This window comes from Myotis lucifugus, unplaced genomic scaffold, assembly GCF_000147115.1.
Source record: "Myotis lucifugus unplaced genomic scaffold, Myoluc2.0 scaffold_600, whole genome shotgun sequence".
In the NCBI taxonomy this organism is placed as follows: Eukaryota; Metazoa; Chordata; class Mammalia; order Chiroptera; family Vespertilionidae; genus Myotis; species Myotis lucifugus.
The window spans coordinates 240,964-268,597 of record NW_005871648.1 but is presented as its reverse complement, the minus strand read 5'-3'; the positions used below and the strand labels follow the sequence as shown (position 1 = coordinate 268,597).

Genomic DNA, 27,634 nt, shown 5'->3' with positions numbered 1-27,634 from the left:
CTGTAACCCAGGCATGTACCCTTGATTGGAATCGAACCTGGGACCCTTCAGTCCACAGGCCGACGCTCTATCCATTGAGCCAAACCAGCTAGGGCAAGTTGATGTTCCTTAAAACCTAGACTTCCTCTGTCGGAATCACTGGAATAGCTTGTTAAAAATGCAGATCATGCCCAGTCGGTGTGGCTCAGTGGTTGAGCGTCGACCTATGAACCAGGAGGGTCATGGTTCGATTCCAGGTCAGGGCATATGCCCGGGTTGCAGGCTTGATCCCAGTAGGGGGTGTGCAGGAGGCAGCCAATCATTGACGTTTCTATCTCTCTCACTTCCTCTCTCTGAAATCAATGAAAACATTAAAAAATGCAGATCATTGTCTCTTTTCCAGATTTACTGAGTGGGAGCACCTCTGGAAGGTGGGCCCTAACGATGCCTCTGCACACCGAAGTACAAGAAGCATGCTCTATCACATGACATGCATGGAACAGACATGTGGTGGCAAATATTATCCCTCGGAGGGCCCACACTTTAGTTTCCACCCCTGGGACAACCTCTAAGAGCAGAAAATAACAGTCAGTACAGAATGGCACAGCTAAGCTAGGAGGGCAGAGAGAGGGTCTCTGTATTTTATTTTTTAATATATTTTTTATTGATTTCAGAGAGGTAGGAAGAGGGAGAGAGATAGAAACATCTATGATGAGAGAGAATCATGGATCGGCTGCCTCCTGCAAGTCTCCCACTGGGGATCGAGCCCACAACCCGGGCATGTGCCCCTGACCGGAATTGAACCTGGGACCTTTCAGTTTGCAGGCCGACACTCTATCCACTGAGCCAAACCGGCTAGGGCGGTTCTCTGTATTTTTAATGCACATTATTTTCTTTTTAATGTAACAACTCTTTAATGTAATCTCTTGTGTCTCATTTACAACACCTTCATGAAAGCAACAGCTCTCCGTAAAGGTAAATCACCTAATTTAAGAATGTAAAGGCAAATGCCTGATGGTAACATGCAGATTAAAAGCAATAAAAGCATCTGTGATTTCTATGAGGACACTGGGTAGAGACTTCCATTGTTACCTCCTTACAATAATACTGATGCTCAAAAACCACCACAACCTGTGGCATCCAGTAATCACATAGTCTTGCCTGGGAGTTTTCCATGGACACATTCTTTCCCCTAAGGTTGGTTTCTCTTTGCTACCCTGAGTGAAATGGAAGCACCTTGATCTTTGGGAGTCATATAACCAAACATAAGATAGCCTATGACAGGCAGTCCAAAGTCAAACAAAGGACTTAATGATCTGTATCACCGTTTCCCTCCGTGGACAGAGACAGCAAAGAGTGCACAATGCTATCAGCAGTCACCTTCAATTCAAATCAGATGCGCTTTTTTCCTCCCTGCACAGATAAAGTCTACTAAAGCGAGTTGGTAAAAAGCAGAAGGTTTAACATAACTAAACCAAATGCCACCCACGAGGCCACCTCCAACACCAGCCTGTGCCGAGCCACCATCTAGAAGGCAGAGTGTAAAGATATGGAAGTCCTGGGTGCAGCCTCAGAAGGAAGAAGTAGCTGCTGAGGTTGTGGCAGAAGATACTTTTGTCAGATGTTACCAGGGATCTATATCTGGGAAGTCTGGACTACCATAGCTGACTTAAAACGATTCACTGTTGCTACCCCAAAATAATCTGTCTCAAGTTAAGTATAGAGTATATTTCAAAAGCCTCATCCATGAAACTGAGTTCAGCCAATAGAGAGCTCAATTACCCTGTTCCTTCCTTATATTTTTATTCCTCTTTTCTTTTATATTTTTATTGATTTCAGAGAGGAAGGGAGAGGGAAAGAGAGATAGAAACATCAATGATGAGAAAGAATTGATCAGCTGCCTCCTGCACGCCCCCTACCAGGGATTGAGACCACAACCTGGGCATATGCCCTTGACCAGAATCGAACCCAGGACCTTTTAGTCCACAGGCCGACGCTCTATCTACTGAACCAAACCTGCTATGGCTATTCCTCTTTTCAATGTCAAGATCTCTCTATTCCCTGACCCACCAACCTTCTCTCTTCTCCTGTTGTTGTCAACTCTTCTTTGAGTAACAGGTCCTCTCGTGGTTTTCAACTCCCTCCCTGAATTTAGGAAGCATCACCCCTATTAAATACCTAGTTGGCTCAGTATTAATATCATTTTCTTTTTTGTTAATCCTCACCCAATGATTTTTTCCACTGATTTTTAGACGGAGTGGAAGGAAGGGAGAGAGACAAAGAGAGAGAAACATCAATGTGAAAGACACATTGATTGATTGTCTCCTGCACAGGGATCCAGCCTGCAACCAAGGCACATGCCCTTGATTGGAATTGAACCCAGGACCCTTCAGTTGGCAGGCCGACACTCTAACCACTGGGCCAAATTGGCTAGGGCTGGTTTCATTTTCTAAAATTGTTTTTACTACAGGTTACAACATGAATGAACCTTGAAAACATTATGCTACGTGAAAGAAGCCAGACGTAAAAGACTGCCTAGTGTAAGATTAAGGTTCTGTTTATATAAAATGTCCAGAACAGGCAAACCATGGAGACAGAAAGATTAGTGGTTGCCAGGGGCTGCAGGGAAAAGGGGATGCGGAGTGACTGCAAATGAATACAGAGTTTTCCTTCTGGGTGTGGAAACGTTCTGGAATTAGTGGTGATGGCTGTGCACACCTTGTGAATATAATGAAATTGTACACTTTAAAATGATGAATTTTATACCCCAATATATGGATTATATCTCAACAACGTTTTTTAAACTTGTTTTATTTTGGGCCTTGGGCTTGAAAGTGTAAATTTTTTTGTGTGCAGGCAGCTGTTTGAAAAAGGTATTGTTTTTAATGCATAAAGACATTTGTACCACAGTTACAGAGTGATCTGCGAGAAAGCTCTAGCCTCAGGGTCTGGGTACAGTGTGACTCTGAAATATCAGTTTAGGGTTTTATAAACACAATTTCCACAAAAGGAGGTGACATGCCCCCGTAAGTGTCAAGGTTGGTGGTGGCATAATCAGTGGAAAGTGAATTTGTGCAGTTAAGATCCTGTGCCCAGCTGTTCATGCCCAGCTGTTCATGCCTCCCGGAAAGCTACTTACTTCAGAGAGTACCGGGCTATTTCATTTTTTTTATTAAAGCCACAGAGAGGTCTGTATCTTCAATGTTGGAATTTTAGAAATAACACAGTGTATAGTTCAGGTAGGGTGATGCATCTTTTACGCAAACAGGGGCCCAAGTGAGCAGACAGCTGCATTAAGTACCTAATGATGAAGACCCAGATAACTGTCATATTCGTAGGAGTACAAATAAAACGCTGTGGCAAAATTTATCAAAAGCGCCAAACCGGTTTGGCTCAGTGGATAGAGCATCAGCCTGCAGACTAAAAGGTCCCAGGTTCGATTCCGGTCAAGGGCATGTACCTGGGTTGCGGGCACATCCCCAGTGGGAGGTGTGCAGGAGGCAACTGGTCGATGTTTCTCTCTCATCGATGTTTCTAACTCTCTATCCCTCTCCCTTCCTCTCTGTAAAAAATCAGTAAAATATATTAAAAAAAATAGTTTAAAATTTATCAAAAGCCTTACGTGTCACCTCTGAGAACTGACTGTGAAGAAATGAGCGGGCAGAAGCACTGAAATATATGTAACAAGAATGCTCATCCTGCCCTGACAGGTTTGGCTCAGTGGATAGAGCGTCGGCCTGTGGACTGAAGGGTCCCAGGTTCGATTCCAGTCAAGGGCATGTACCTTGGTTGTGGGCACATCCCCACTAGGGGGCGTGCAGGAGGCAGCTGATCGATGTTTCTCTCTCATCGATGTTTCTAACTCTCTATCCCTCTCCCTTCCACTCTGTAAAAAATCAATAAAATAAAATTAAAAAAAAGAATGCTCATCCTAACATCGTTCATAATTTTTAAAAATGGGGGGAAAAAATCAAAGCGTCTAACAGCAGGAGACTGTCTAACTAAAAATGTGGTCTATCCACAGAGGAAAACCATACAGCTTTGAAGATGATGATATGGGAATAAATTTTTATTTGTAAAGATACTGATAATTCTGGGGGATGAAAAAAGGTTATAAACTGTGGCCATTCTTTGCCTGTACACAAACTGTTTTCAGTATGCGCGCGCACACACACACAAAGATCTACATCTTTATACATAAAGGCTAAAAAATATATATCAAAAAGTTAAATATTTATGGAGGGGGAGCAGAAAAGTGACTTTGCTTTTTTTTTTTTTTAATTGATTTTTTACAGAGAGGAAGGGAGAGAGATAGAGAGTTAGAAACATCGATCAGCTGCCTCCTGCACACCCCCCCACTGGGGATGTGCCCGCAACCAAGGTACATGCCCTTGACCGGAATCGAACCTGGGACCTTTCAGTCCACAGGCCGACGCTCTATCCACTGAGCCAAACCAGTCCCGGCGACTTTGCTTTTTGATGACTACTTTTTCCTTACGTTTCTACATGAATCTGTACATTTCAAATTAAAGTAAAAACAAAAAGACTCAAAGAGGTTGATGAGTGTGAGTAATCATAATAGCAGCGTCTTGGGAACAGAGAGACGGGGACAATGATTGCTCAGGAACACGGATGATCCTATGTGGATGGTAAAGGTACGCCTGGCTCTCCATGGGCATGAAGCTCCCGGGAACTGGCGGCATGCGGAAAGCCCCCAGCACTGCAGGGCACAAAGCACATGGTGCTTATTCTGATCAGATCTCTCTTCCCCAAACTGAGCAACCTCATGCTGCAACTGTGGCAGCTCTCACTTAATAACTCGCACTTAATTCTCTCTGGGACCCGAGCTCCTCAGCGTGGCGGCCTGTTCGACAGAGCAGCGATTTTCAAGTGGTGTGCTGCAAGAATTTTAAAAACATGCAATACCTGATTATTTAGTCAGAGGCATTGATCTCTTTGCCCTCAGATTGTCAAATAAAAAAATGACAACAGGCAACAATTCATTCCTTGTGAATGAGTCGAAATTATACCTATTTTTTGTCAGATTGGCAAGAAATATGATGTATTTTTGGGTGTGCCGCAGAATTTTATCGATTAGTTTGTGTGTGCTGTGAGGTGGAAAAGGTGGAAATCGCTGCGCTAGAGGAACCACGCTGAGTTCGCACTGTCCGTCCCAGGTGAGAGGAGCAGGTACTCTCACAGCGGTCAGAGTGTCACGTGGCCTCTGGACACTGCGAGCCAGCAGCTACCCGTTTCAGAGCTGTGATGCCTGAGATTCGGGTGCGATGGTTAAGAAAGCGGGCTCTGAGGTCATCAGCCACTTACCACCAGGTGACCTCAGACAAGCAACCAATTCGCCTGTTTCCTCATCTACAGAATGGAAATGTTAGGGTTGTTCTGAGGTTAAAAAAAGGTAATACTTGCAAAGCACTTAGAATGAATCGCTGGCATATAGTAAGCCCTAATAAACGTCAGTTATTGTTAATATTATTAAAAACATGAAGGTAGTTACAATCCCATACTTCCTCATACCAATCACTTACAATTCCTGTCCTCCACTGATTTGTTCTCCTGTTAAAATCTGAAATAAACAGGCTTAATATAACTTGTAAATTTCATGTGACCTCAATAATTTCAAGACCAGAAATAAAACAGTATGGTGTAAATTAATATGAACAAGTTAATTTAGATGAACTCTTTAAGTTGCTGATTCAGTAAATACTTAAGAAATGTAAGTTTCATGAAGCGGGATTAAAACTGCTGGGGATCCCCAGAGCCCAGCAGAGTACAAACATCAGAGTCCATGGGTGGTGCCCAATAACATTTCTTGACTGTATTAAACAAATGAATTTTTAACGCTGTCACTCCAATTCGTCATCTCATCCCTAATATTCTATTCTTTTACTGCCCCTCTTTCCACCCCTCCGGAGCAATATACCTGAAGCTTTAGATGCATTTAAGAAGCCCACCTTTTCAGAGGATACAAGGTGATTTGACAGAACCAGGACCCAACCATTATGTCAATTGTGTAGGATCAGCGATACGATTGAGGGGGCCAGGTTTCAAGAGACATGAAAAACTTAGCAAGTGCTCCCTCTATACTTACCCCCGCGCTCTCCCCACAACATCTTTTTTCTCTAGCCAATGTTGTCCTTGTTTATAGAGGCCTCGGTCATCAACCGCGTTATTGTCTCCTTTGGTCAAAAACTTGATATGTCCATTTTGCCTTAAAAGAATAAGAGAAAACCAAGTCATCAAATACCTCGATGTCATTTCAAAGCATAAAATTTGCTCCTGTTAACCAAAAATTCCTGTGGAACTGTGGTATTTTAATCACCATTCCCAAGATCAAAAAGAATTATTTATTTAGCTAAAAGGATGTTTATAGCCATGTAGTTTTTAATAGGGAAAAACTGGAAACATGCTAAAAGTTTAACATTCAGGAGTTGAAATACTAAACAAGCATTAAGGACCATGTTACAGAAGACTATTTAATGCATTGAAGATCATACAAACTGTATTAAGTGAAGAAAAGATTATAAAATAGTATATGCAGAATAATCTCATTTTTATATTAAAACAAAGAAAAACCACTAATATTTTTGAAATACACAGAGCAAAGGAACACGTTAAACTACCCTACAGGCAAAATGAAGGTTATGTGAAACAGAACGACCCAGTTTCATTAACCAATAAATTGCAAAGAACAAAATGTTGGAAAAGGAATTTACATATTAAATAAAAGACACTATAAAGCCATATCAACCAATTTCAACGGAGGACCTTTATCTGAATCTGGATTCAAACTGTTAAAAAAGCTCACTGATTATATTTCATAAATATTTACTAAAATATTTACCTATTACATGACATGATATCTATGATTTGATTCAAAATAATACATGCAGGATAGGGGAAAAAGTGTTAGTGTAGGTGGGACAGAATTAGCCATAGATTAATAATTATTGGGCCCTAGCTGGTTTGGCTCAGTGGATAGAGTCCTGGGTTCAATTCCAGTCAAGGGCACATGCCCAGGTTGCTTGATCCCCACTAGGTGGCGTGCAGGAGGCAGCCAATCAATGATTTTCATCATCGATGTTTCTATCTCTCCCTCTTCCTTCCTCTCTGAAATCAATAAAACTGTATTTAAAAAAAATAATTATTGGGACTGGGTAACAGGCTTTTGGGAGTTCACTGTACTGTTCCGTCTACTTTTATGCATGTTAGAAATTATCCATATTAAAAAAAAAGAGCAAAAATAACAGTATCTTACTTAATCAGAAACTTACTAGTTTAATTCTTCTAAAGAACCATGCGGGCCTGGCCGGTGTGGCTCAATTGTTGAGCATTGACCTAAGAACCAAGAGGTCACAGTTCGATCCTCAGTAGGAGGCCTGCAGGAGGCAGCCAATCAATGATTCTCTCTCATCATTTATGTTTCTATCTCTCTCTCCCTCTCTGAAATCAATATATTAAAATAAAATAAACCATGAGGTTTCTAGTAACTTTACATTTTAACTGAAAGCAAAGTACATTTTATAGTTGATAAAAACCATCTTAAAATTAGTTCAAGTGAGTCTGGGTTAGCCATCATACTAGAAAGAAGAAAATTAGCTCCAGACTCCTACTGACTAGTATTCACTTAGATGCTAAGCCAGAAACTGGCTCACTAGACACTGAATCTGCAGATGAAACTAAATTGGGAGGCATTGCAGACACCAAAAACAGCGAGGTGCAAACAGTCACATTAAAAATGAGGTTCCAATAAGAAAAAATGCAAATGTATGCAGAGAAAACTAACGTGCAGCTGACAACTCCGTAAAGGAAAGAACGCCTGAGAAATGCTGGCGGGTGAGAGGACCGGTGCCAAGAGGGGCGAGCTGCAAGCGTGGACGCCAGGAGCCGCAGGAAGCGAGTCAGTTCAACCATGAAGACAGCAACAACACCGGGCAGAAAAGTAAAACCAAATAGGAGAGGATGGTTGGGACACGGGAGACTTCCCAGGAAGGGAAAGGGATGCTATGGGAGATGTGGGTTATTTCCAAATAGTTGATTTGCCAAGCAACCTACCAAACAGACCCAATCTCCTCCGCCTCTGCCCGCTGCCCCGACACAGTTGGGAGAGACCACTATAGCTGCTCGAAAAAGGAAGGTCCCTTCATCTACTTAACAGTGTAACAAATGTTCTCTGGTGGCAACCAGCTCCTATTAGACCGACTCCAGTACCTCACAACTCACAGGCCCAAAATACTGGCCGATGATACATTAATATCAAACTTTCCCCTTGCAAATACAGGGACCAAATATTGTACATTATCCACCTCTAAGGAGTGCAACACACTTACAATTTAATTTAACCATCGTAATACTGCGATGGTAGGAAGGAGGAAATAATCACTTCATAGAAAGTTAAAGATAAACTATGCAGTGTGGCCCTAGCTGGTTTGGCTCAGTGGATAGAGCATTGGCCTGTGGACTGAGGGGTCTCAGGTTCGATTCCGGTCAAGGGCACATGCCCAAGCTGTAGGCTCAATCCCCAGTGCGGGGCGTGCAGGAGGCAGCTGATCGCTCATCACTGATGTTTCTATCTGTCTCTCCCTCTCCCTTCCTCTCTGAAATCAATAAAAATATATTAAAAAACAAAACAAAAAACTATGCAGCGTGCTTATAAAACAAAAAGATGTTTACCCCGAATTTAACATTATCTCTGGGTGCTAGGATTACATGTGATTTTGTTTTCTGTATTTTCCAATTTATACAGCATCATGTATAACAATACAAATGTAATAAGAATGTTCATAAGATGGAGATACATGAAAAAAGAGCTTTATATGCTAGTCACAGATTTGCAAAGGCACCTTACAGAAGAAGCAGGTGGGGAAGGGAGGAATAAACAGAAGAGAGAGGTCAGTTGAACAATTCCTACCTCTAGTCTTCTTAAAGCTCAGGATGTTATTGCTTCTGAAAGAAATGAACAACAGTGCAAAAACCAGCCTGAAAACACCCAGGACAGACTGACTACACAAGACTTAATCCACTGTGTTTGTCATTGGGTCCTATATTTAAGAACAATGCCAATACCATTAAATCAGATGATTATTACAACCAGGTATTTTAGACTCTGTGAAACAAAGAAGGAAATGGGAAACTTTAGAATATTAATAGCATCTGCTTTTTAAACAGTCGTGCAAGTTGAAGGCATCTCAAGAGTCCGAAAGAAATCACCAAACCACCCAGATTACACAGTATGACACATCGTAAAATATTCAAAAATCTGCTAAAAATTACTTTTAAGGCCGGCAAGTGTGGCTCAGTGGTTCAGTGTCAACCTATGAACTAGAGGTCACAGTTGGATTCCCAGTCAGGACACATGCCTGGATTGTGGGTTCCATCCCCAGTAGGGGGCGTGCAGGAAGCAGCTGATCCATGATTCTCTCTCATCATTGATGTTTCTCTCTCCCTCTCCCTTCCTTTCTGAAATCAATAAAAAAGTGTGTTTTTTTAATTACTTTTAAAATTTAAGGAATCTGTAGTTGATGTAACATCTGTCAATGAACTTGCCCTGAAACAAGATGAACTGTTTTAAAATTTAATAACTCACTGGAAAAAGGAGACATATGTAATACTTTAAACAACAAAGAATGAAAAACAAAAACAAACAAAAAACTCACTGGATTTCAAAGGATCACATATAAAAATGGACAGTATTTGCTTTACCCAAGCAGGGCCATGGTCTAAATTGATTTTCTCTGACAAACTCTGGGGAAAGTTGGTTCAGCTTTGTCCCCAACAGGCAGTGCTGAGAACAAACACCCCAAACTCAATTGAAGAATCTGGAAAATGCTACCCATACTGAATAAACCTTTGCAATTCCAAAATAAATTCCAAAAAAAATGTAGTTAGCCCTTCCTTGTTAACAATAGAATGCCATTTAAAAATTATCTCTTTCAAAATATATACTCGATTCTGAAAAAAGAGCAGTCAGATCTTTATTCTACAGTGAAGAAAACTCTTCTAAACTGGAATGTTTATGGGGATTTTCAAAAATCAACAACCGACAGTTGCCTCGTCTTTAGGTGGAGAAGATAAACTTTGCTGGAGGTGGTTGAACAGGAATATTTATTTAGGGCTCCCTCATACTCAAGAACCTACATGACCCCCACCATTTCATGTCCCCTCTGTGCATCCTCCAGGACACCTGCTTTTTCCTTCATTTCTTTCTTTCCTACCCTTCTCAAAAAGTTTTCCTGAACTAGAAATACCACAGATTTGAAGGCTTAGAACTCAGAGATCTCATAAAGCACTTTCCTAAAACTCTCTATATTACAGATCAGGAAACTGAGACCCAGAGGTGAAATATTTGCTCATTCTTATGCTCCCCCTCAACCCCACGTGACTCTAAAGGTTTTACATACGTCCTTTTAATTCAAAAATGCAAGTATCTACATTTAAAAGAGCAACTTAGATTTTAGAAATTTTCTATGGAATTTGGAAAAGTTGGTATATTTACTTTTATTTGAAATGTCTGTTAGACTGCCTTAAAATTGTTTTTAAAAGATTGGGGCTTCCTCATTGATTATATCAGAAGATTCTATTTGGGGTTAACCTTTATGTCATATGGGGGAGGGGGTTATGTACATCACACACACACACAGAATAACAGTACACTGTTCTTGTGGCCTTTGTCTACCATGTGGACAACTGATATCACAAAAAGTGACAGCTGTGTTCCTCTATCCCCTCCGAGGCTTAGGGACCGTTCCGGAAGACAGGGGCATGTGAGATTATAAGAGCTGATCATGAGGAGTGGAGTGTTAGGCAAAACGATTTCTGGTGCTTGATGAGACTGATGCCATTTTAAGCAAGTTGCTCATAGTGACCGCCAGGCCCGTATCATCTGAAAGGAATGTTCTTATGTAGACAAATAGGCCCATTAAGCTGTTTACTGCTTTGAAATATGCAGGGCTACTGATATGGTTGGGAACCAAGAAAAACCTCCAGGGAAAGAAATGAATTAATAAATAACAATTTCGTTTTCAAATATTCACCAAGCCTGCAGACATTCATAAAAATGAATTGAAAGAAGGATCTAGGAGTTTCCACCCTGTTTTAACCTTAAGGCTATCAAATTTAAATACCGTAAACACCAAAAGATAAAAATATTTTAAAACAAAAAAATATATAGTTTGCACATACTTTTCATGAATCTTCAAGACTCGATGGACTATAGGAATCTCTCTGCCTTCTATTCTAAAAACAACAATTTCTCCCACTCGTATGGGATCTTCCACTCGATTTGTTAGGAAGAGAAGATCTCCTCTATGAAATGCAGGTTCCATGCTGCCACTGGGAGGGACAGAAGAATACAGCAAAGAGGAAGTCAGAGATTAAATTTACTTTCAAAATTAGATATTCAACAAAATAATCTCAAGTATCACCTTTGAAATATACCCAATACCTTAACAAATATATTGACGACATAAATGCATATTGTTCTGAAAATATGGTTTCCTCAGACTAAGGAGTTATACTAAAGGTTTCTTTAGTTGTTAGCATTTATTAACTACTTCCATTTCAAGCATTACTATTCAGAGGAGCTTAAATCTTTGAAAAGGGCAATGCTACTGATTCTTTAACCTTTTAAAATTTCAAGTGACAAACAGAATGAACTTTATAATCACTGCTCTTATCCTCACTTCTTCTGAAAACAATAAACATATTCAAATATTCAAATGAGAACTTCTCCTGGCATTTATAAAGTTACAGACCAAGATGACCTTATGATTTCAAACCACGAAGAAGGAAGAGCTCAAGTCAAAGAACAGGCAGCTCCAGAGATAATGCTTGTGTTACCAATTTATTTATTTTAAAAAGAAAAACAAGAGAGAAGACCAAGGACAAGAGAAGAGATTTTTGCCTTAGAATTTCAGAAATGAGCAAAGCATTAATTTCCATAGAGGAAAAACTCATCTCTCACCAAGTGCTTCAAAGGTCCTAAGATATGTGCATTCATAAGGAACCTTTTCTTTCCATGAGGAAGAAGGCAATCAGTATTATTTTCAGAAACTCAAGCTCCAGTTTGCAATAATAATAGATTTAGTAAGAAGAAAATGGATAGACAGGGGATAAAAATCAAGACAGTGTTCTCTGCTTGAAGACTCTGGACTCTACATACGGAGAGTGGCTGAGGCTTAGGGAGGCCTGAAGTTATACATCAAGGCAATGATAAAGGAGAGATCTGAACCAAGGGAGTCCAATGAAATCCACTCTCACTGTGCCAAACTGCCTTGGAGCCGCTCTAGAATTTTAAGCACAAAGTATCACAATAATATTTGCATTTAAGAACCATCACTGCAGAAGCTTTGGATATACAGAAGTCATTCAAATATTTATTGAATTAATAAGTAGACTGGCCCTGACCGGTTTGGCTCAGTGGATAGAGCGTCGGCCTGAGGACTGAAGGGTCCCGGGTTCGATTCCGGTCAAGGGCATGTACCTTGGTTGTGGGCACATCCCCAGTGGGAGGTGTGCAGGAGGCAGCTGATCAATGTTTCTCTCTCATTGATGTTTCTACCTCTCTATCCCTCTCCCTTCCTCTCTGTAAAAAATCAATAAAATATATTTAAAAAAAATAATAATAAGTAGAATGGATGAGAAGGTAGATTTGGAGACCAGTTGTCCAGGCTATTACTTAGAATTCACATTTTGCAAATATTAAAAGTTTTATTTAAAAAATAGACACAGGAGAATAAGGGTAAAAATACAGAGAAAAGGATGTATATACAGAATTACCTCAATTATATAAGAAATACTATGTGAAAAAAGAGACCAGAGTGTTAACAATTATATCCCAGAGCTATGGGTGACTTAGTTTCTATTGTGTGTTTTTTCAACATTTCATATAATGAAAACATACTAACTTTTTTCCTGATTGTAAAAGCAGTTTTTTAAAGGTCACTGCAACAGCCCAGGCTGCTGAGGAGGAAATGATGAGGGCCTGAAATAGAACAACAGCAGGGGGACGACTTATAAAGGGTAGAACAGAGATCAGGAAAAGAACAAACTTGATGGCCAACTAGATATGACAGAACGACTCCTACGTTTTAACACTGGCAACTGAGTAGATGACAGTGATAGCCACAGAAAAATGAGGAAAAAGAACAGGGCTATGAGAAAAGATGAACTTCACTTTTCATTACATGGGGTTCCAGGTGCCTGGTTAACGTGCAGGTGCAAGTGTCCAGTGTGGGGTGAAAACAGTCCAGATACCAGGGAAGAAAGGTAAGTGAGAGATAAACAGATTTAAAAGTTCAGCTATAGATGACAAACAGATAGACCCTAGCTGGTTTGGCTCAGTGGATAGAGCGTCAGCCTGCGGACTGAAAGGTTCCGGGTTCAATTCCGGTCAAGGGCACATGCCTGGTTTGCGGGCTCGATCCCCAGTAGGGAGCGTGCAGGAGGCAGCCAGTCAATGATTCTCTCATCATTGATGTTTCTATCTCTCTCTCCCTGCCTCTCTGAAATCATTAAAAAAACAACAACCCACACAGATAAAAGTGTGCAGTGAGAGGACCATTAAAGAAATAAACCAGGGGAGCCCTGGCTGGGTGGCTCAGTTGGTTGGAGCATCAACCTGTACACCATAAGGTGTGCGTTCAGTTCCCAGTCAGGGTACATATCTAGGTTGCTGGTCTGATCCCCATTCGGGTGTGTGTGTGTGTGTGTGTGTGTGTGTGTGTCAGAGGCAACTGATCAATGTTTCTCACATCAATGATTCTCTCTCTCTTCCTTGCTGTCTAAAACCAGTAAAAATATATTCTCAGGTGAGGATTTAAAAAAGAAAGAAACCAGGAGAAAGTTATTTATTTTTATTATATTTGTATTAATTTTAGAGATAGAGAGGGGAGAGAAAGAGACAGAGAGAGAGAGAGAGAGAGAGAGACAGAGAGACAGAGACAGAGAGAGACAGAGAAAGGAAAATCGATTTGTAGTTCCATTTATTCATTTATCCATTGGATGATTCTCGTATGTGCCCTGATCAGGAATAGAACTCACAACCCTGCCATATTGGGATGATGCTCTAACCAATTGAGCTACCCAGCCAGGACCAGGGAAAACTTTTTAAACATTAAATAAATTATTAGTAACCTTCTTATATTTTTTGATTAAACTATACTTTTAAATTTAAACATCAATCATGAACAATTTTATAAGATGTTAGGTATAAATTATTGAAATATTTTAAAATTTGCTTCAGCTCTGTGAAAAGTTTTCAATGTTCCCTGAAACTTTAGTTAATAAAATAAATAAGAAGTATTTGTCTTTATCTCTAATGGCTTCACAAAGGTCCTAAAAGTCGATTCTCAGTTGGCCTGAGCCTTCTGAGGCATATTTGATTCAGATAAAAATTATATTCCTTACAGTAACATGAAACCCTGGCCAGGCCACCCAATCACATGGACTGTCTTTCTCTAATGACTGCTCTTCCAGCCCTGACTAGAGTCTCTTCTAAAATGACTTGGTCTCTTTTTTCTTTCTTTTAAAAAAAAAATATATATATTATTGATTTTTTACAGAGAGGAAGGGAAAGGGATAGAGAGTTAGAAACATCGATGAGAGAGAAACATCGATCAGCTGCCTCCTGCACATCTCCTACTGGGGATGTGCCCGTAACCAAGGTACATGCCCTTGACGGAATCAAACCTGGGACCCTTCAGTCCGTAGGCCGACGCTCTATCCACTGAGCCAAACTGGTTAGGGCTAATTTCTTTTTTTAAAATATGTTTTTATTGATTTGAGAGAGAGAGAAAGGGAGAGGGAGAGAGATATAGAAACATCAATGAAAGAGAATCAGTGATCAGCTGCCTCCTGCGTGCGCCTACTGGGTATTGAGCCTGCAACCTGGGCATGTGACGACCGGGAATCAAACCGGTAACCTCTAGGTTCATGGGTCGACACTCAACCAGTGAGCCACACAGGCCAGGCTAATTTCTTAATTCCACATTAGCAACCAGAAAAGTTCAGTATATACATAACCTAGCTACCAAATAACTTATCTAAGCACAAGTCCCCACTGATTACAAATGTTCCAGCTATAGCAAAACTGGGCTACTTTCAGAACCATCAATGAGCAAGTCCTTAGTCATTCGATTGTCTTTAAACATCTCCGCTGAAGGAAACTCAATCTGAAGTTATCCCAGAAGAGTATCCACATGTGCCTCCCTGGACCCTCTCTCCACACCTGTTCCCCACAGAGCCAATTCGTGTGGCTTCCCCTTCTGTCAGTGTTTGGACACTTCACTAACTGAAGCTCTCCCTGAATCCAGGACTGTCTGGGAACTTCAGGCCACATGATTTTAGAATTGGAAAGGTCTTCTGACATCATCTAGGTCCGGCCTTCAGTTCATTGATGAAACTTTGGTTCAGTGAATAAGTGACTTGCCCAATGGTGTAGTCAGACAATGAAAGCGATGGAGATCCAATTCTCTAAACTTTCCCAGCTAGTAAAACCCATACATTTCTGTGGCTCTCTAAAGTTACAGTTGCATTTGATTATTGATAAAAACAGAACTAAGGTAAAGTAAGACACTGGAGACCCAGTGCTTCCAACCACTTGTTGCTGGAAGTATATCCTATACCAGTGGTCGCCAACCGGTGGTCCGAGGACCTCTGGTGGTCTGTGAGGTCCGTAAGGTTGGCGACCACTGTCCTATACAACAATGAAGGAGTCAAATTCATCTGGTTGAGAGTAATGTACTATTAATTAGACTCTAGATAATGTTAATGATTCAGTTTATTTTATGTTTATACTCCATTATCTCCAGGAAAGTCTTGGGAGAACTTTTATAATTAAGCCCAAAATAGGACAGAACCATAATGACTCAATTAAGTAACCAAGTGGTAATTTTCCAAAAATGAGTAAGTTAAGTTTCTAAATCACTAACATTAGGAATATAAGGAGGGGGAAGAAGTACAGTGGAGAAAAAATTCAGTACTCTTTGTCACTTTAAGAGATGGCATTAGTAGCCCGGCCAGCGTGGCTCAGTGGTTAACACTGACCTATGAATCAGGAGGGTTTGATTCCCGGTCAGGGCACATGCCTAGGTTGCAGGCTCAATCCCCAGTGTGGGGCATGCAGGAGGCAGCCAATCAATGATTCTCTCTCATCATTGCTGTTTCTACCTCTCTCTCCCTCTCCCTTCCTCTCTGAAATCAATTAAAATATACTTTTTAAAAAAAGAGATGGCATTAGTATATTCAAGATTCCTGAAGTCTATTTAGAAGTGATATTTAAAGGTCAGCAGGAAACGGAAATAATTAGTGATGTTCCGCACCGGCACTGAGAACATGCTGCAGAAAAACAATTTCTTTGCAGATGATATAATCTAGCAAACTCACAACTAAATGCCAGCTTAATGTATCAAAGGGAAGAGCAAGAAGACAGGAGAACTTCAGGAAAATAAAGTACATTGAAACACCTTCTTAAGAGATGTGCTGAGAACAAAGCTCCCATAGTAAATGTTTTGTAGAGAGGTCAGAAGCCCTTTGGGGTCTGAATGTGCAGTGTCTAACATGCTGAGAATTTCTCACAATTGAGAAACAGTAACTAATGTTCTTCCAGGCCCTCTTCTGGGAAGGAGTGGTTTCTAGAGGAATGATACAACAGTTATTCAATGTCTCAGTGCTTCTCCCAAGCAATGCCATGCAATGCCATGCCTTGAAAAGAAAATTACCTGAGCACCACTACAATCGGGCTTTCACTTCCAGTTACGACCATTAGCCCCTTCCAGATCATTAGTGCTGAGGAGACAATCATTCCAAAATTTAGGACTTGATAATACAGCTGTAAGAACAAAGGAGAAGAGATTAGACCTACGATTGTCCCCACCCAGGCAAGAACTGAGAGTAGAATCCATTTAAAGGTTTCAAGTAGCACCATTACAGCAGCTGAAGTTCCCAAACAGTGTTTAAAACTCTGTACTATTGCCGAAACCGGTTTGGCTCAGTGGATAGAGCGTCGGCCTGCGGACTGAAAGGTCCCGGTTCGATTCCGGTCAAGGGCATGTACCTGGGTTGCGGGCACATCCCCAGAAGGAAATGTGCAGGAGGCGGCTGATCGATGTTTCTCTCTCATCGATGTTTCTAACTCTCTATTCCTCTCCCTTCCTCTCTGTAAAAATCAAGAAAATATTTTTAAAAAAGAAAGAGAAGATGGTGTTGAAGAGTCCTGGGAGAATCTGAAAAAAACATATTATTAAGCTCAGATTATACACAACCTTGAGTGTACCACTGAAAATGTGAACCTGAAAAGACATTCATAAGATGCTTTAAAGTGAAAAAAAAAAACAACACAAAAATTTCAAAAATATGCACAATGTAAGTTTGCTTTTGTTATTTTAAAAATATATGTGGCATGTGAACAATCCATAAGACAACTGTTCTAGTCCGAAAATTCAGTAACTAAACATGGGAGACTGTTCTAGATTTAAAATAACTAAAGAGATATAACCGAGGACAGAAAATCCAGCAAAATAAAAGTGATGGTAACTTTAAATACTATCATTAAACAGGCTATAATCTGAAAGTTATGTACTGTTCATTTATCTATTATAGTTATCAAACATATCAATTATATTTCAATTCTTGTAAGCGATATCTGAAGTTCAACATATAGGATATTTTCATAGAAGTCAGACTTCCTGCAATTTTAAGCAAAGACAGAAGTGACCGTGGAAGCAAAATGTGTAGAGCTACAAAATAGCAGCTGACCTGCCCTGGGTGGTGTTGCTCAGTGGTTAGAGTGCCAGCCTGTGCACCCAAGGGCTGTGGGTTCAATTCCGGTCAAGGGCACTCAAGGGGATGTACTACCTGAGTTGCAGGTCCGATCCCAGGCCCGGGTTGGGGTGCGTGCGGGAGGCAAATCAATTGAAGTGTCTCTGTCACATAGATATATGTTTCTCTCCCCTCCCCGGCTCCCCACCTCCCTTCCAGTCTAAAAACCATTGGAAAAAAATATCCTCCCTCCTACGGTGAGGATAAAAAAATAAATAAAATAGCAGTTGGCCTGAAGTCTTATCTTAGGACCTCAAACTAACAGACTCATAACCCATAACCACAATTTCCCTGCTTTCTAACTCACAGAAGTGATCAGAAGCTAGGGGATTGGAGGCAGGCACACTGACAACAGCAAAATGTAAAACCGACGGCACTGGAAAAACTGAAGCATGTTCAGATCAGACACTGTTACCATAGCCCAGTAAAGTCACTGCTTGTCCCAGCGAGAATCTTTAATGATAATGACAACAAAAATCCTGAATAGTCAAAACAGGCATAATATCAATAACAATAACACAAGTCTCATTTAAAAAAATCCATTAGACTGTTTTGAAATCTGACAAATGAAAACATATCTATTCAATACACAGATGCAGTAACTTCATTCATAATAGCCTCAAATTGGTAAAAAACAAACAGACCACACAAATGTCCATCAACAGATGAATACACTGCAATATGTCCACACACTAGGATACTGTTCAGGAAGAGAAAGAATGAACTACTGATACATACAACACAGATGAATCTCAAAAATATGATGTTTAGGCCAAGTTGGAGTAACAGGGACCAAAGTTACCTCCCTGCCTGAAATAACTAAGTAACGCTGGACAAAACATATGAAACAAAGGGTTTCAGACATTGAACACGTGACTGCATCCATGTAGCACAGGACTGTGATTGCTTAGAAAGGAGAAACTTGCCCCAACGGACAGACTGGAGTTTCTAGAACAAGGGCAAAGGGGAATGCAGACAGAGCCTGGAAGGCTCCTTGACTTGAGGAGAAAGAACCGGGAGTTTGAGGAGGCAAAGGTAGCTAGAGACCCGGGGCAGGATGGAAATGAGAGGGACACAAAGGTCTGCAGAGGGTCTCTGCTCAAGTCCTCAGCAGAAAGACGACCAGCGATGATCAGCATATGCCTCTGCAGGAATTACCAAGGATGCAAAAGAACCATCTAAATGGGGCAGGGATAGCTTGAGCTCTTGAAATAACAGCAGACTGCCTGAAAGTACTCAGAAAAAAACTATCAACCTAAAATTCTATACCGGGAGAAATTTCTTCCAAAAATGAAGGCAATGCCCTGGCCAGTTTTGCTCAGTGGATTGAGCATTGGCCTGTGGACTGAAGGGTTCCAGGTTCAATTCTGGTCAAGGGCACGTACCTCGGTGGCAGGCTTGATCAATTCCCAGTCCTGCTCAGGTGCATGTGGAAGGCAACCAACCGATGTCTCTCTCTCTCAGATCGATGTTTCTCTCTCTCCCCCCACCCTTCCACTCTCTCTAAAAATCAATGGAAAAATATTCTCAGGTGAGGATTAACAAACAAAAAGAAAGGCAAGGGGGGGGGGGACGAGTGTGGGATAGAAGGGGTCAATTGGGGGGAAGGCATCTGTAATATTTTCAACAATAAAGATTAAAAAAACAACAACACGAAGACAAGCCCTCGCCTGTATGGCTCAGTTAGTTGGACGTTGTCCAGTGCATCAAAAGGTCGTGGGTTCGATTCCCAGTCAGGGCACAAACCCAGGTTTCAGGCTTGATCCCAGGTAGAAGGCATGGAGGAGGCAGCGGATCTACGGTTCCCTCTCACATCAATGTTTCTCTCTCTCACACTCTCTCTCTCCCTTCCCCCCTTCATCTCTCTCTAAAAATCAATAAAAAACCTTTTTAAAGAATGGAGACATGCCTAGCCAGCGTGGCTCAGTGGTTGAGCATTGACCTATGAACCAGGAGGTCACGGTTCGATTCCAGGTCAGGGCACATGACTGAATTGTGGGCTCCATCTCCAGTGGGGGCGGTGTGCAGGAGGCAGCCAATCAATGATTCTGTCTCATCATTGATGTTACTCTCTCTCCCTCTCTGAAATCAATAAAAGTATATTGAAAAAAAAAGAATGGAGACAAAATTAAACCTTTTCAAAGGCACAAAAACTCAAATATAATTCATCACAAGCAGACATACATTACAAAAAGAAAAGTTTTTAAAAGTCCTCCAAGCAAAAAAAAATACCAAATGAAATCTGGATTTACACATAGAAGTGAAGCACACTAGATATAGTATATGTTGGCAAACATATATTTTTTTCTTATTTGTGGGGGTAAAAAAAAAAGTGTGTGGAAGATACCTAAAGTAGTACACAGAGGGAATTTTATAGCAATAAAGGCCTCAAATTATATGTTGTGCTTTTGTTTACACTCAGTTCAAATATTTTGTAATTTCCCTTGTGATTCTCCTTTGACCTATGGGTTATTTAGAAATACACTGTTTAATTTACAAATATTTGTAGCTTTCCCAAAGTAAACTTCTACCTTAAAACACTAGGAAAAGCAAATGAAACCCAAAGTAACACACAGAAAGGAAATACTATTAAAAAAAGAGGAGAGCCCTAGCCAGTTTGGCTCAGTGCATAGAGCGTTAGCCTGTGGACCGAAGGGTCCTGGGTTCGATTCCAATCAAGGGCACACACCTCGGTTGCAGATTCCCAGCCCCGGTCAAGGGCGTGTGGGAGGCAACCAATCAGTGTGTCTCTCTCACATCGGTGCTTCTCTGTCTCCCCCTCTTCCTTCCACTCTCTCTAAAAATCAATGGAAAAAATAATGAAACAAAAGACAGAAAACAAAAGGAAAAACAATCAAACAAAAAATGGGCACTCTGAGTTCAATTAGCCAGACTAATCAGGAAAAAAAGAGAGAAGATATAATTACTAATATCAAGCCCTGGCCAGCTAGCTCAGTTGGTTAGAGTGTCATTTCAATACACCAAGGTTGCAGGTTCAATTCCTTGTCAGGGCACATACGAGAATCAACCAATGAGTGCATAAATAAGTGGAACAACAAATTGATGTTTCTCTCTCTTCCTCTCTAAAACAAATTTAAAAAAAAGAAGAATGTAACTGTTTAAAGAAAATACTAGCCCTAGCCGGCTTGGCTCAGTGGATGGAGCATCAGCCTGCGGACTGAAGGGTCGCGGGTTCGATTCTGGCCAAGGGCACATGCCTGGGTTGCGGGCTCAATCCCCACTAAGGGATGTGCAGGAGGCAGCCGATCAATGATTCTCTCTCATCATTGATGTTTCTCTCTCTCTCTCTCTCTCCTTCTCCCTTCCTCTCTGAAATCAATAAAGAAATATATTTAAAAAAAAATACTAATATCAGGAAGGAATGAGAGAGGTGACATCACTAGAGTAACTACATATTGATTTGTATTGAAATACAATTATTAAAAGGATAAGTCTTATGAATATTATATCGATATATTACCAATTCCTTGAGACAAGCTAACAAAGCTCACTGAAGAAAAAATAGATATAGACCTATATCTATTAAAGAAATGGGATCTATAGTTTAAAAGCCTCCCCACAAGGAAAAACACCAGGTTCAGATGGCATTCACTGGTGAATTCTATCAAGCATTTAATGAAAAAAGAAAAAAAAAAATCCTAACAATTCTACACCAACTCTTCCAGAAAAATGCAGAAGAAATACTTCCCAATTCATTCTATGATTTCTTTCTTCTGAGTGACACAAATGGCCTTTTGAGGAGAGTATGGCACCAGCGAGGCACCAACAGCACTTGGTGGGGCTGGGATGTCTAATGCCCTCCAGTATGTGGGAAATGCTCTGAATCAGCAACCAATCTATGGGTCATTTCTTCTACAGCAGGACTCACTCGTCTGGAATTAAAGGGTGAGAATAAGAGTGGCTGCTGTCACCCATCTTTACAACTCTGGGTTGAATGGGTTTACAAGTTTTCATTCCCAAAGGAGATGCCCTTCCGCCAGGGGACACGCTGATTCCATTAGCCTGGATGTTGAGATTCCCACCTGACCACGTTGGCCTCCTCATGCCAGTGAACCAAAATGCAGAGGCCAGGGGGTTATTTACTGGCCAGGGTAATTGGTCCTGACCATCAGAGAGAAGTAATGAGGGAAGTATAACTGGAATACAGAGAATCCTCTGAGAAAAAACAACAATCCCATTCAAGCAGGACTACTCATGACATTAACCCTTTAGTAATGGGGTCATAGAGGTTGGGGTCACTCCACTGGGCAAGATATTATGACCAACTTAGGTTCTTGCTGAGGGCTAAAGGAATATGGAATGATTAATGGAAGAAAAAAATACAGCTATGACCATGTGGCCAAATATAACAACAAGGAATGGCTGCATATTAGACAGAAGCATAATTTTGCTTTTCTCTTTATTTAAAAAGTTAAACATGATTAAGAGGTGTGCATAGCCCGGCCAGTGTGGCTCAGTGGTTGAGCATCGCCCTATGAACCAGGAGGTCATGGTTCAATTCCTGGTCAGGGCACATGCCCAGGTTGTGGGCTTGACCCCCAGTGTGGGGCCTGCAGGAGGCAGCTGATCAATGACTCTCTATCATTGATATTTTTATCTTTCTCTCCCTCTTCTTTCTTCTCTGGAATCAATAAAATTATATTTAAAAAAAAAAAAGAGGTGTATAGATGCTGAGTAGATAAAGAATTGACTATAGTGGTTTTGTACTTTGCCAACTTGGCTAACAAAGCTTGAACTAGGTTTCCCCTAACCCCTTTCCTGGTCTGGGTTGGTTGGCCAAAAGGAGAAATTCTGCCCAAGATCTGGAAAGTGAAAAGGGAACCAACTGCTATTTTGTTGAAGTTACTGTGGTTAGAGATGGTAAGAGACATCATTAAGGGCCTGGCTTGTCCTCTCTCTCCCCTGCCCCATGTCCAGCGCATCCGATTAATAGAGACCAGTGTAGAGGCAACAGCCTCATGCTTCATCTACTCCCCTCTGGTGTGGTCCCACTCCATCAGGAAGATTTGAAATTCTGACCAACTCCATGGCAAGCATGGATTTGTCTACCCCTAACAGTGCTTTGGAAGAGGTAGCTGGTGATATTTTTCTGATTCTCCACCTCTCAGTTTTAGACTCTTACTCATCCAGCTTCTCCCACAATTAAGATCTCAGTCCTATAATAAATCCCTTAATTCCCCAATATTTATAGTGGTTCTGTTTCCCAGACTAAACCCTGACCATAAACCATGTTTTCCAGACAACACTTTCTGCCCCTGTGGACATCTTCTGTTTGGATACTATAGCTCACCTCCTTCCTTCAAGTCAGAAAAGAGAACTTTTGGCCGAAACCGGTTTGGCTCAGTGGATAGAGCATTGGCCTGCGGACTGAAGGGTCCCGGGTTCGATTCCGGTCAGGGGCATGTGCCTTGGTTGCGGGCACATCCCCAGTGGGGGATGTGCGGGAGGCAGCTGATTGGTGTTTCTCTCTCATTGATGTTTCTGACTCTCTATCTCTCTCCCTTTCTCTCTGTAAAAAAATCAATAAAATATATTTAAAAAAAAAAAAAAGAGAACTTTTGGGAGAGAAGTTACAATCACAATTTCTGCTTATGAGGAGCTCATTTTTATTGTTGTAGGTCTGTGCCATTTAACCATGGAAATGAGTGATTATGCTTGTCTCTATGACCATAGAGAGGATATGATGAAGAAAAAAAAAATACTAACTAAAAAATGACATGTTGGCCCTGGCCGGGTAGCTCAGTTGGTTGGAGTACTGTTCCATACACCACAAAGGCGGCGAGTTCAATTCTCGGTCAGGCATATACAGAAGGCAACTGACTGATGTTTCTCTCTCTTCCTCCCTCTCTAAACTCATATATATATATATATATATATATATATATCTTGGATGAGGATTTAAAAAGTTAATATAATTAAATTACATTAAAAATAAAGGCAACTGCCGAAACCGGTTTGGTTCAGTGGATAGAGCGTCGGCTTGCGGACTGAAAGGTCCCAGGTTCGATTCCGGTCAAGGGCATGTACCTGGGTTGCAGGCACATCCCCAGTAGGAGATGTGCAGGAGGCAGCTGATCGATGTTTCTCTCTCATCAATGTTTCTAACTCTCTATCTCTCTCCCTTCCTCTCTGTAAAAAATCAATAAAATGTATTTTTAAAAAAAGGTTTTTAAAAAAAATAAAAAAAATAAAGGTAATAAATACTCTAAAGTCACGAGTTCCTAATTATTTCACTGCATTTTATTATTAATCTATGTTCTTGAGGTCATATTTTTTTCTCTATTGTATCCATAGGTGGAAATTACAGTTGTATGCTACCACATTTCTTCCTAATTCTACATTCAATGATGTCATGTTAATAGCTTGAAATTAGCCGTTAGCAGTATTTACACCACAGAAATAGGCAAACTCTACAAATCTGGATTTCATAGATTAAGGAAAGTTTCAGGAAAATGGTGATCAGAAAGAATGCCAGGGGAGTTCTAAAGATAGTTAAATACACAAGGTTTGAAGGGAACAATGTTCATAGAGACATTGATACAAAACAGGTAGGAAATGTAGACGGGAACAAGACTAAAACAGTGAGAAACGGCAGTCTGTAAAATGAATGGGACTTACAGCAAAGGCCTTTCTAAGACAATAGGGAGCTACTGAAGGTGTGAGGCAATAGTGTATAGGATGCAGGGAAGGTAATGAAACACTTTATTTTTGAAAACTGTGAAGAAGACCCTAAAAAATTATATTACATATAATAAACAAGTCTTGAGAAAGGCATTAAAAATCCATTATAACTCAAAGCTCCAAAGAATACATACTCTGTGATTCCATTTATATAAAATGCAAACCCATCTATACCGACGAAAAGCAAATCCGTGGTTGCCAAGTGCTAGGGGAGAGACGAACTACAAAGGGGCACAGGGATCTTGTATGTGATAGAAATGCTCTATTATCTTGATTGTGATGGGTGTATGTAGCTGTAGGAACTTATCAAATAATACACTTAAATGGATAGAGGTCATTGTACTCAAGCATTCCTCTATGAACCTAAGGGGAAAAACACAGTTACAGTTTAAATATATTAACCAGACATTTCATATGTATTTAGGTGTGAATGAAGAAGTTATGCAACGACAGCAGTTTTAGAGAAGCAAAAACCAAACTCATAGTTTCCTCTTTTCATGTGATGAGCTCCGTATCTATAAACACTATCAATTCTTTCCCCCAGAAGTTATGTACAGGCCAAACCTCATTTCATTATTTTCCCTCACCCCATTCCCACACTATCCAACTCCTCCCCATTTCCTCCTCACCACCACTGGGAGGGTGTTCATTTTCTTAATCTCAGTAATGGGAAGAACATTACCTACCTCATATGCACATATAACACTTTACACATAGCAAATTAGCCTTAACTATTTTCTACACATTTATGCTCATGGAAGGCAGAGTCTGTCTTATGTATCTCTGCATTTCTCTCACTGTATTTAGCAGAAGGTACAATGAACAGGAGCCCCCCAAATAAGTACTTCTTCAGAGAAATGTCTGTAGTACCCAGAAATTCAGATATGGATGGGAAAGACAACACCACACAACATCAGGGAGAATCTGAAGAGTTACCTTCAAGACATAAATGCTCTGTGCAATTTGAAAAGAATGATCAGTTATGACTGAAGGAATTAACAAGCATGTCTAAGAGAAGGTGACACCGAGCTCGATAAAATCTGAAAGGGACTAAGGGGGAGGTTGCATATCTACTTCCCTAACCGGTATTTGTAAACACTGCAAAATGCAAGTCCAAGAGGAAAATCTTTCATAGTGACACCAGGATAATTCTTAATAGTCAAATACTGTAAAAAAGGCAAGCAGACGAGGCTCTAGAGACAGGCACTTGATGCAGAAGATGAAAAGGAGCAACTTTTCCTAACGACTGCACAATCCCAACAGCATTCCCAATACCCTTTGACATACGATCTAGATAAATTCTAGAAGCTCAAGACGGAGTAAGATTTAAGGACAAAATCAGGAGATCTAAATATCAAGATCCCTGGGCCACTAACACTGGGCGTTATGGTATTCCCGAGGATTCCGAGGGCTGCCACCTTCATGCTAAACGGACTCTCGAGGGCAGGTATAGCAACTGTTCCGACTCCAAGTCAGACGTGGTCCAAGGAAAAGGCAGTGCAGGCCACTGGGGCCAACAGTCCTAGGAGGGCTGTGACCGGCTGAAAGCAGCAAAGCGGCGTTTGTGGGGCCTACAGCCGCCTTCCCGAGCACCCCGGGTGCAGGGAGCTGCTCAATCTAGCCTCCGGGTTGCATGGGAGTCGCTGCGATGGGAGGAACTCCGAGTTTGCCGCCTGGCGAAGTCTAACACAATGAGCAACCCCAACTCCCACTCGCAAAGCGCGCTCGGGTTTCCATTCGCTCCTCAGCCTCATTGGGAGGAAGGGAAGGTGAAGACCGGCTTCCCGCGCCACCCCCAGCAGGCCCCAGATTAACTAGGGGCTAATAATAATAATTAATAACAATAATAATAATAATAATAGGGGGGGCGGACCAAGCGACCCCTGGCCTCAGACTCCACAAAGAGATGGTCCAGGCGTCAGCCCGGCTCAGGGGCTCAGGGACCCAGGGGCCCGCAGGACCCGAGGACCCGCAGTGGCAGCGCCCAAGGGACAAGAGGAGCCCGGGGAAACAGCGGGCGGCCAACCTCACCTGCCGCTTGTTCATCCGCCGCACATCGTCCAAAAAATCTAGAGACAGCATGGTGGGGCCGGTGAGGACGACACCGGCAGAAGAGAGGGCGCGATGTGACCGGCGGGCGGAACGACCGACGCCGGGCTGAGCTCGCACTGGACAGGACCCGCGGCGCCCTCACTTCCGCTTCCGGGGCGGCAACCGGCGCGGCCCGCCCCTTCGCTGCCCAGAGTGGACAAAAGGGCTCGCGACCTGCCTGATCCGGCCTTCCGGCCTGGCCTCGCTGTAGGAGGGCTCTCCCCGTCCGGATATCGCCGGCTGAGAACCGACCGGGGCCCACTTCCGCGCTCGGCCCCGCGGCCCGTCGCGGAGGCCCCCACCCGGGGTTAGAAGGGAAGCCGCCTTGCAACTTCCGGGGGGCGGGCGCTTGTGCATGTCTAGCCAATGGGAAGCCGCGTCTCCGGCGTCTGAGGCCAGAAGCGGCTCCTGAGTGGCTGGCGCGGTTAAGCCCGCCCCGGGTCCGGGTGTGGCACTAGACGTGTGGCCCCGCTGTGCGGTCTCAAGTAGGGGAGGGGCGTGGGGGGAGGTCCTCCGGGAAACTGACAGCTGAGATGGTTTCATTAAGTGCTTTTCCCGTAAAGGTGGAGGATGCGAGAGACTTTGAAAGCACACCTGGATCTCTCAAATTTAAGAAACCCTTGGTTGGCGAGAAAACAACCCTGTCGATTAGAAAGTAACCAAACCGTGTAAGAGTGTGATGAGAAAACCAGGGGTGCGGGGAATCAGGGAGTCTCTTTCTCCCTGAACTTGACTTCGATAATGGAATCTGACTACCTCCTTGACCTCTACCTCCTGCACCTTGATGTGACCCTTCCCTCGCTGCCTTCTGTCACGCTGCACTATAAACAGCCTTTGCTTTGAGTAGCTGAAGCTCCTAATATGCATCTAGGGCAGTGGTTCTCAACCTTCCTAATGCCGTGACCCTTTAATACAGTTCCTCATGTTGTGGTGACCCCCAATTTCATTGTTACAAATTGAACATACTTAAAGCATAGTGATTAATCACAAAAACAATATGTAATTATATATGTGTTTTCCGATGGTCTTA

At 41.8% G+C, this 27,634-nt stretch overlaps 1 protein-coding gene across 3 annotated transcripts in view; it reads right to left on the bottom strand.

Moving 5' to 3' along the window:
* Positions 1-26,913, bottom strand: part of SEC11A (SEC11 homolog A, signal peptidase complex subunit) — a 28,701-nt gene extending 1,788 nt beyond the window's left edge. Inside the window, exons 1-5 of one of the 3 annotated variants that reach the window (XM_023745891.1) lie at positions 26,545-26,913; positions 16,713-16,822; positions 11,176-11,325; positions 8,906-8,940; positions 7,603-7,859 (exon numbers count right to left, since the gene is read on the bottom strand). In XM_023745891.1, coding sequence (XP_023601659.1) covers positions 7,618-7,859; positions 8,906-8,940; positions 11,176-11,325; positions 16,713-16,822; positions 26,545-26,595 — 588 coding nt within the window. In that variant the 5' untranslated portion in view covers positions 26,596-26,913 and the 3' untranslated portion in view covers positions 7,603-7,617. Of the gene's footprint in view, positions 1-6,085; positions 6,206-7,602; positions 7,860-8,905; positions 8,941-11,175; positions 11,326-16,712; positions 16,823-26,544 lie in introns of those variants that run through there. The other 2 variants (XM_006104728.3, XM_023745892.1) reach the window with 2 other exon arrangements.
* Between the last annotated feature and the right edge of the window lie 721 nt (positions 26,914-27,634).